This window comes from Lolium rigidum, chromosome 1 (assembly GCF_022539505.1).
Source record: "Lolium rigidum isolate FL_2022 chromosome 1, APGP_CSIRO_Lrig_0.1, whole genome shotgun sequence".
NCBI lineage: Eukaryota > Viridiplantae > Streptophyta > Magnoliopsida > Poales > Poaceae > Lolium > Lolium rigidum.
Window position 1 is genome coordinate 230,267,484 of NC_061508.1, and position 9,754 is coordinate 230,277,237.

A 9,754-nucleotide genomic window follows, 5' to 3' on the forward strand; every position below is an offset into this window, starting at 1 on the left:
GTGTATGAGGCCGTGTTCGACTACACATCGTTTTGATTAAATGATTAGACTTGTCATGTGCTATAATTTCGTGCAATTCTTAGATCTATTAAATCTTAAAAGTTAGGTGTAAAATCAACGGTGTATTTATTTCTAGCATATGTAGATTAACGTGATGGCTCTATTTTAGACTGACCATAGTGAGTAGTATCATATAGTAGTATCATGTATATGATACTTTTGTATGATATTAGATTCATAATGCATAGTATCATAGACTAGTATCATAGTTTTGCTATATTAATTGATTTGTAGAATCTCAATACAAATTTGTGTACAAGATTTATTTGATGCTAACTTTTCTCGTGATATGCGCTATGATACAGTATCTACCTATGATACTCTAATCTCCTCTCTCATCCATAATTACCTGCCACATCAGCATTTTTAGTGGGGTTAGGATGCATGATACTAGCTATGATACTAGATATGTATCTTAATTTTAGTATATATAATATTCCAAGCTTATGTAGATTAACGTGATGGCTCTATTTATTATGTAATGGGTCTTTCAAGCTTGAGTATGATCTATATCTCTGATAAAGCAAAACCCCACTAGAGGGTCATTTAAGTTGTCTATCTCAACATGCAAGCTATCCACATCATCCATTTTATTAGCCATCCAATTGTACATGTCATCCCCCACTAACATTCATTAATACTCTACATGCAAGCCACATCATCTATTTTTAAGCCATCCAATTATCCACGTCATCAACTTTTAGCTGCCAACTACATAACCATTTCAAGTCAGTTTTTTTTTAAGTTAGCCTCTTGACTATTTACGCCAATTGAATCATGCATGTTCCTACAGATAACATCCTATTCCAATCAACTTATATCCTTTTATTTTTTTATAAAATAGAGTTATCGGAGAAATTCCCGCTGCAACGCGTGGAGTATCCTTCTAGCTTTAGAGATACATGAACTACTCTTGGAACTGCGGATGTTCGCTGCAGTGCTGCCATCGAAATCATCATGAATGTAATTGCCCTCGTTCTTATAACCCCAGTATTATTCACTCATTTATTCAGACGTACTTCTAGATGAGGGCACCTTCCAGTTTATGACGTCTCGTCTCATCTCACATGAGCATTTCTTTTTGAAACTTATCTCAGATGAACATGGAGATGCCCAAGACCAAGAACGATGCATGCATTGCCCCTAGGCGAATTTGGCAAGCTCGGCAGCAAACATGGCGGCGTGCGGCTCCTCGACGCAGCGGAGCAGCACCCGGATCCCCTCGCGCCTGGGCGCCGGCGGCCTGACGAATAGGAGCGTCGCGGCGAAGTTGACCTGCTCGTCGTGAGGGCATACGTACCCTGGCACGCCGAAGCCGTAGTCCACCTCATCGAACCCGAGGCGGCTCCAGTCCAACAGAGTCGCCGTGCTGTAGTCCAGCGGCACGTCGGGGCGATCGACGCCGCGCATCCAGTCCGCGAACCCCGCGGCGACGGCCTCCTTCGCTTCCCGTACCGCGCCGACCAGCTCCACCAGCGCCAACTCCCGGGCGGCCCTGCTGGTCCTAGCGACGCACGCCATGTACACGCAGTTGCCGTAGTAACCGTCCACCGCCGGCAGCACGCCGCGGAGGAGGTGCCGCGTACTGACGGCGAAGCTGACCCGGACCTCGGCGTCGTCCGGGAGCGCCGCCGCCAGTGCCAGCGCGCGGCACTTAAACACGACGGCCGTCACCTGCCACCGGGTAGTACGGGACAAGCGCCCTCGCGAACCCGCTGCGCATCGCTGCCACGGCCGCGGCGGTGCCTTTGTCATCGTGGGCGGCGGAGAGGGAGGACGGGGGAAAGACCTGGATGAGGCTCACGAATCCTGAACCACCGAATGCCTTGTCGATGCATGAGAGCGGGAGTGTGCCGCCCGGGGTTGGCCCGGCCGGCGGGATAAGCACCGGCGGCGACTTGGCAACGGTGGGCGTGGAGGCCATATGTGAGGAGTCGGTTGTCCTTGACGGCAAGATCGATAAGAGGAGGAAGAAGGTGGAGCTAAGATAAAGAACGAGAGCACCGCCGCTACCCGCTTCGGCGGCATGTAAGCTTGTTTTGCGGCGGCCACATAAGTTTTTTTGCGGATTTGTGGGGTTAAATGGTACCGCAACGCCGCGACAGTCCTGCAGCTCGTACACTCGGCGTCTGTCGTCGTGTTTGCGCTGCGCTTGCTCCTCTTCGTTGAACGCGTACATCAGGCAGGTTACTAGCGTACACGAAGAGCATGGAGGACTGGTACTTGGGCATCGTGGCCGGCGCCAAAGTCGAGGGCCGAGCAGAACAGAGTCTCACAATGGGGCATGCAGAGAATAGTTTTAAATAACTGGTTATAGCCCGCTATAGCTCGGTTTTAGCCTTTGGTAAAAATGAGGTTTAAAACATTACCCCTAAGGCCTTGTTTAGTACTAGAGTTTTAGTGGGATTAGTGGGGATAATCCGCTCCAAACTTTAAATCCCTACTTATTCCCAATGCATGTTTTGTGTTAGAGTATGAGCGAGTTTAATCCCTACTATCCTCATTTTTCCCCAAATTTTAGTGTAATTTTTTCAATCCTCAATACTCTACCCCTATCTAGTGGATTGGGGATGGGGTTTTGTGGGGATTGGATGACAACAGTGATTCACCAAATACTCTAGAGTATTATCCCCACTAATCCCCACCGAAACACTAGTACCAAACAAGCCCTAAAAGGTAAACCATGAGCAGCAGAGGCATGGGTCTTTGAGAGCGATGCGACGTCCACCGTCAAACGCCATAAGGGCATGTATAATGGTGATGAGTCGGCTGTCTTTAAGAGGTAGTTATAGGTGATTTTGGTGATGTGGAGGAAAGAGAATAAAGAGAGAGAAGGAGGTTGTCTGTAAAGTTCCAGACAGTCTGTAAGCCTCTTACAGACAGCTTACAGACACCATTTTTGTTGTTGTATGAAGGATATCTATAATTATAGGTGATATAGCGATGGCTAAAAATAGACAACTTAGAGACAAACTATTGTATACACTCTCTATATTATTGTCTATAGATGATATGGACAGACACCATCCTTTTAAACCAATGTACATGCCCTAAGAAAGAGCGGCCGCTACCGGGGCAGGAGTTAGCACTTCTGCTCCGGTGCTCCTTCCCTGTAATTTTTTTATGTGCATCAAACACAACAACGATGGAGATCTTTTCATACAAGTTCAAGGGCACAATCGCAATTTCAGTGTAGATCCACCGTTCGTATAGCCCCGTACAGATCTGCATGCCCGTGTTGTGTTGTACCTCGTTTTTTACGTATCTACAACCACGTGCATGTACCGAAATAGAAAGATTCTATAAAGATCTTGCTCCCATAACCTCTTTTTTTCTTCTTACTTGACGTACACATACCGTATTAATACAAACAGATATACATGGGCTGGATATGGTTTTGGCGAACTCAACACAGGAAGAAAAACAACTATGACCCTTCAACTTCTTTTAGGGGGAGAGCAGCCCTTAGGAGTTAGCTAGCTAGTCCAATTCGTCAACAGCTATAGCTAGCTGATGTACTTCGCTTTGGATGCATCATTAGAAGTTCTCAATTCTTTTTTTTTGAACGGGGATCGGGGTCTGGAAGGACCCCGAGAGGCTGCATTAACTTTCATCGATGGTAGTACAAAATACAGAGAGGATCCTAAAGGAAAAGGAAATTACACTGCAATCCTCATATTTTACACCAGGGACCCTAAATAGAAATATGGAAAAGCAATCAGGTCCCTCTTCCCTACCACCATATCCAGGAGTCCACCGTCGGCCGTCTCCGCCATCACCGGGGATGTAGCCACTTGGGATAGCAGATCCATCGAGCGCCGACGAGAATCCCACAACACACGGCCTCCATCTTGGAGGTTGATCTGTTGCCTTAGATAGCAACTGGAGGGGCCACATCAACAGCCAAAGATCATGGTGGCCTGCCATGGCTACCATGTAGAAGCTCCAACAAATTGCAGCACGAACTTCCCCTAGAGCCCTCGACCCCGTCACCTCTCTCCTCCTTCCACCACGATGGCGGCTAGGACTAGAAGAGGCAACACAGGATTAAGCTCCGCCAGGACCACCAGCCGATTTATTTAGCCGGTTTTGGTCAGATCCACCACCGAGCATCGTCCACCATGAACAGCTGCCGGAGTAGAGCCACCGCACTCCGATGTCGCTGGAAACCGCCGGAGTTGAACCGAAAAACGGCATCACGCCGAACTCCACGGAGGGTAAACAGGCATAAAGCCAAAACCAAATCGTACAGTTACTCCTACCACTACTCTTTACAGGGACCCACGCCCGCACTCCTTTCACTTTGCCGTCCGGCAGCACCGCCGGGAAGGAAAGAGGAGCGAGCCGGGCTTGCTGATACGACTCTCTAGAAGTTCTCAATTCCAATAATAGTTTTCTTAACTCGGGTGTTTGATATCTTAGTTATAGCTTGAACACTCTTTATTAATTGGACAGTGAGACGCCGCACAAGACCTGAGGCATATTGCTTCCTTAAAAACATCCATCCATGTGCAAGATGAAAATCTTTGGCCGGCGTGATGTGCGGTTTTGGGCGGCCACTGTTCCGAACATGCTCGTGATCTCACCTTAACTGTATACTATGGTGCAAGAAAACTGGATGCACGTTCTAGTATTTGGATGCACTGCACACTACCGGCAGGACTCCATCGCTGCCGTGTGAGTCCGTCTTTCCCGCCAATCATTGCGACAACTCCTCTACGACAGCATTTCGCTCGATCAGACCGTGTTTCAGAGTGATGTAAAGCATCTAGTGCTAGTATCATAGGTAGTATCATACATACTAGGCCCACAAAAATGATGATGTGGCATGTAATTAAGGAGGAGAGATAAGGTTAGAGTAACATAGGTGGATACTGTATCATAGCGCACGTTACGAGAAAAGTACATGTCAAATAGATCATGTACATAGATTTACATTGAGATTCTACAAAACAATAAATTTAGAAGTTTATGATACTACTTTATAATACCACCCACTATAGAGGTAGTATCATAGGCAAGTATCATATGCATGATACTTGTATATGATACTATGCACTATGACCAACCTAAAACTTGCAAGTGCGTCTAAAATGAGCATCAAAGTGTGTTGGGACGTTGAGGAGCAAAAGTTAGCTTCCAGGTGTGACTTCTTTCACCGACGTGCGCTGCCACCTAAGAAGGTTCTATTGTTTTTTAAGGTTGCACATTAATTTTCCCCATTGTGTATTTTTTAATTATATATAAAGAAAAAAAATTACAAGTGTGTAGTTGCTTGAGAGGAGCAACTAGCAAAGGCCACATGCCCGAAAAGAAAACGCTCTATCTAAAACTATCTACCAAAGCTGCTATGTAATGATATGATTTCCTATTAGCTTTATGAACTAGAAGGACAATTTTATCCTTAAATCTCTTTCGACATCTGTAAACGCTAGGAGGGATATCCTTAAAGATGAAGTCATTTTGAGTGAGCCAGATAGACCATGTAATCAACACTATCACAACACTATCAGCTCCATAAAGAAAGGCTTGGAGATAACAAACTTGAGACTTCGAAGAGTTTCATGGATATCAAACTCTCCAGAGACTAAGGGAGTCCACGCATGGCACAAATATTGTCAACATAGGATAGCAAAAGGGCATTGAAAAAACATTTCATATCTTGTCTCAAGTTGGTGTTGACCACACATGACATGACACATGAACAATCATTCATCAAGAAATTCTTCCTATGAAGCATAGCCCTAGTGTTGAGCCGAATATGTATAAGGTACCAGAGAACACCTTGTGCTTCTGTTGACAGCAGCCATCCCACATCCATTTAAGTGCAATAACATTTCCATCATTCCCCATCAAAGCTTATAGATCCGAGAAACTTTCACAGATGTTTTATACTAATAGGAGGAGACTCCCATGCCGGTCCCACATGAGGGAATCTTGCGAGATCTTAGGCTCAACCATTGGTTTTCATGTTTCTATGAACTAATCAAACATAAACCAAGAGAAAAATCCATTGATCAATCGTCGTTTGGAGAATTAATAGGGGTAAACCGTGAGGCAACACTTCACCGTAGACAGCGCTTCGGAGGGCAGTAACCGCCGGCCCCCTCCCCGAAACAAACTTACAAGTGGACCTTCCATGTGCAAAGTAGTGTGCTGGGATGCCGAGGTACCCAATCATCACAAAATACCCCAAGCCCCAAGCACATCCCCAATCGACTTCTCAGTTACCTGGAGAAACAAACCTGAGACATTTTAGTTGTGAGGTAGTAGGGCATCAAGGGTTGGGAAATACGATTAGACATATGTAGTAATACTGGCAATCATCAGACGGAAACCCTCAAGCCCCAAGCACATCAGCAATTAGCCTCTCAGTTACCTACCTGGAGAAACAAAACTGGGACATTTTAATTCCGAGGTAAGGCGGAAAGGGTTGGAAAATATAAATAGACATAGGTAGGCATACCATGTCAAGTTTAAGATGTATAAGTGCAACATGAGTTGCGGGATATGAAATTGCCAAGGTAAACAACCTTTCATCGTAGTTCGACCAAAGTTTACCCAAAACTAATGGTAACTGACCAACACTTTAAAATGTAGTCTAAAGAACCATCCTTTCCCATGCTAACCTATCCATGGCACACTGGTTGAACCATTATCGATTGTTCCACATGTTTCAAGAAATATTCTAGATCTGATTGAACTTTGGGAAGTTCTCACAGTTATATTCAAACTTTTATATGTTTCGTCAAAATCCTAAATTGTTGTAAAAAACAAAAAAAAAACACCTTGCCTAGTTAGTGAATAGGGATCAATCCTTTGTTCTTAGCTCGATATTTTCAGTAAAATTGGCTAGATCTTGCATATACACATATAAATCTTTGAAATAGAAGGCCAAAGACCCAACTTTATATATAAATTCAGATACGACAACATAATTTGGTACAGCCAACAAAGTCCACGTAGCTCGATCCAAGGGATCATAAGCAAAGTCTACACACCAACCCACACGAAATTGAAGTACATGACATAGCTGGATAAGCCCACATGTGGGAAGAAAACAAGAGCTCCAACATCAGACTAGGTCCTCGTCCTGGCGTGATGAGGACCTCTAACCTCGTCCATCGCCACGTCCAATAGCTCCATGTCCCTTGGTATGACCATTACCCTCCAGCTCTACATGTAGATCGACATTTTGAAGAAGGGTCACGGATAATGATTCCTTTAATAGTTAGATTATTGCGAATATTTCAAAGGATCCAACATTAGGCTGCAAAGGTAAACCAAACTAGTCTAACAAAGGGTAAAGGGAGGCCTTGGACGATAGCAAGGAAATCCCAAGTTCCCACTGGGTTCTAATCACAACGCGGGATTTACCTTACTCCCGCCCACATAAACTTGGCTATATGATATGAGAAGAATATGTGGCTGCATTCCTCTACACGTTGGCTGGGCAGAGTAAGCTATGGTCGGGCGTCTCCTCTCCATTCAAACTCACTTAATGTCAGATTCAGACCACCCTATTACCGCAACAACTCTCACACACATTTAGGTCTTTATCTGTGGAACATCCTGAGACACTTTTTCCCACGGCTTAAAGAAGACTCACCAAATACTATGATATTTTAAACTCATCTGTTTAATCGCAAAAACCAAGATATGCAACAAATCCCCGTCTATTGTATTCATCCATTAAGAAAAAGCTCGCGACAGGTGCAACGTGAATAATGTTTTAAGCCACATTAAGAAAGCATCCACAACAACATGCAAACACACTTGTAGCAGAACAAAAACAACTCACTACAACAAGTCTAAAATCGTTCCAACATAACATCTATGCATACAAACCAAATACAGTGTGTGCTTGCAGCGTCTGAAAAACGACATACATGCATAAAATAACCATAAAAATCGCTAATCCCTCATAATCTAGAATGGAGGAATCCACTTCGATGGTTAAGCTCATGAGAGCCCTGACAAGCTACATCAGGTTACTCCATCCATATATCTTCTAAGGAATCCATCTAGTGGGAGAGTCAACCGAGAGCAACCGTTTGAACTTTGAAGGAGACAAGATTACATAGAGAAGGCGTGCTGGAGAAGTAGACGAGGACACACAGCGAGGGCTCAACCCAATCTTTTGATAGTCGCCCCCCCCCCCCCCTCTCAGTGTATTGGGACGACCCATTTCATGCCGTTGATTGATTTGTCTTCCTGGTTTTCCTTTTTTTGTTTTCCTTTTTTCTGTGTAAATTCTTTCGGTTTTTTCCGTTTGGTTTTTTTTCATGTTTTACTTTATTATACGATTAAAAAGTTTAGATTTTTTTAAATATACAAACTTGAAGATTGTTTAGATTTTAAAAAACGTTCATATTCATGAAAATGTTCATATTTTGAAAAAGTTCAAATTAAAAATGTTTGCCTTTTTAAATTTGTTCTAATTTTGAATAGTTCGATTTTAAAGTTCATATTTTAAAATTTTCAAATTTCAAAAATGTTCAGATTTTTTGTTTCAAAATTTGAAAGTACTCTAGTTTTTCGAAAATTCAAGAACCAAACAGGAAACCTACAAAGAGAGTCAAAATCGAAAAATCTACGTTTGCTTCACTAAAAATGCGAACCAGTGAAGGAAGCTACATGGGCTACATTTTTCAGTCTTGAACATTTTCTAATTTTAAGCCTTTTCAAGTTTTTTTTTCATATTTGGGGTTTTTTGAGCTTCCTAAAAATTTGAAATTTTTAGTTTCAAACACTTTTCAAATTTCAATATCTTTTTTACAAATTTGACCATTTTTTTATCTGAACTATTTTTATGTTTGAACTTTTTTAGATTTAAATATTTTCAAATTTAAACATTTTTAAAATATAAATAGAAAGAAAAAGGGAGAATCCTTTTCTGTTACTGGGCCAAAATTAGCGCGGCCCATGACCAACTCATGCCATGCGAAATCAACCTCACGCTCGCTTAAGGCAGGGAATAGGAGCTCCCGCGGGCGAGCGGTGCCATGTCGAGCGGTATATAGGAGATAGAAAAAAAGACAGAGATTTGGCGCACATGGGCATCAATGATCTCGTTTTTCAAATAAATCAAAAATCATAGTTTTGAGTTTCAAAAAATTATGAAAAAAATATATGCATATAGGCAATAACGTATCCCACAAACATGTAAAATATTAATTTCAAATACTTTATATTTTAAAATACAAAAAAATGACAAAAGTGCAGATGTGAGTAGTCATTTCCAAATCTCCAAAAACATGTTATTTGTCTAGCACAAAGAAAAAAAATTGGATTGAGATTTTGCATGATTGTGAGATATATCACTGACAATCTCCAGAATTATTTTTCATATTTTTTAATAATATATAATTTTTTTAATTTTTTTATAATGACGAGAGCACTGGATCTCGGGAACCAAAAACACTTTTTGTAGAAAAAAGATAAACTATGGAAAAAAACGTGGGCTAAGAACTGCTTGGGCTCACGGGGCTCATTTACATAAGCACTCTCATCAACTACAGAGAACCCATCAAGTTGGGCAAACTCTTACTGGCCCAAATAAATTTCCAATTCTTACGGCCCGGCTCAAGTGGCGAGCAAATCGAGTCGGCCTCTTCTTCGCCGGGATAAAAAAACCCCACCATGAACAAGCAAATAAAAAAACAAAATTCCCAAAACAAACGGAAGAAAAAAC

General features: G+C 42.6%; 1 protein-coding gene across 1 annotated transcript; it reads right to left on the reverse strand.

Moving 5' to 3' along the window:
- Positions 1-1,203: 1,203 nt before the first annotated feature.
- LOC124655780 (acyl transferase 4-like) lies at positions 1,204-1,984 on the reverse strand. The gene is made up of 2 exons (XM_047194628.1): positions 1,850-1,984; positions 1,204-1,734 (listed from the first exon to the last, which is right to left on the reverse strand). The coding sequence occupies exons 1-2, from the start codon at positions 1,982-1,984 to the stop codon at positions 1,204-1,206; spliced, it is 666 nt and encodes a 221-aa protein (XP_047050584.1).
- Positions 1,985-9,754: the final 7,770 nt, after the last annotated feature.

Coding starts and splice junctions, on each gene's coding strand:
- LOC124655780 (XM_047194628.1), bottom strand. CDS start 1,984: ATGGCCTCCACGCCCACCGTTGCCAAGTCGCCGCCGGTGCTTATCCCG. Junction 1,735..1,849: donor GATTCGTGAGCCTCATCCAG/GTCTTTCCCCCG, acceptor ACCCGGTGGCAG/GTGACGGCCGTCGTGTTTAA.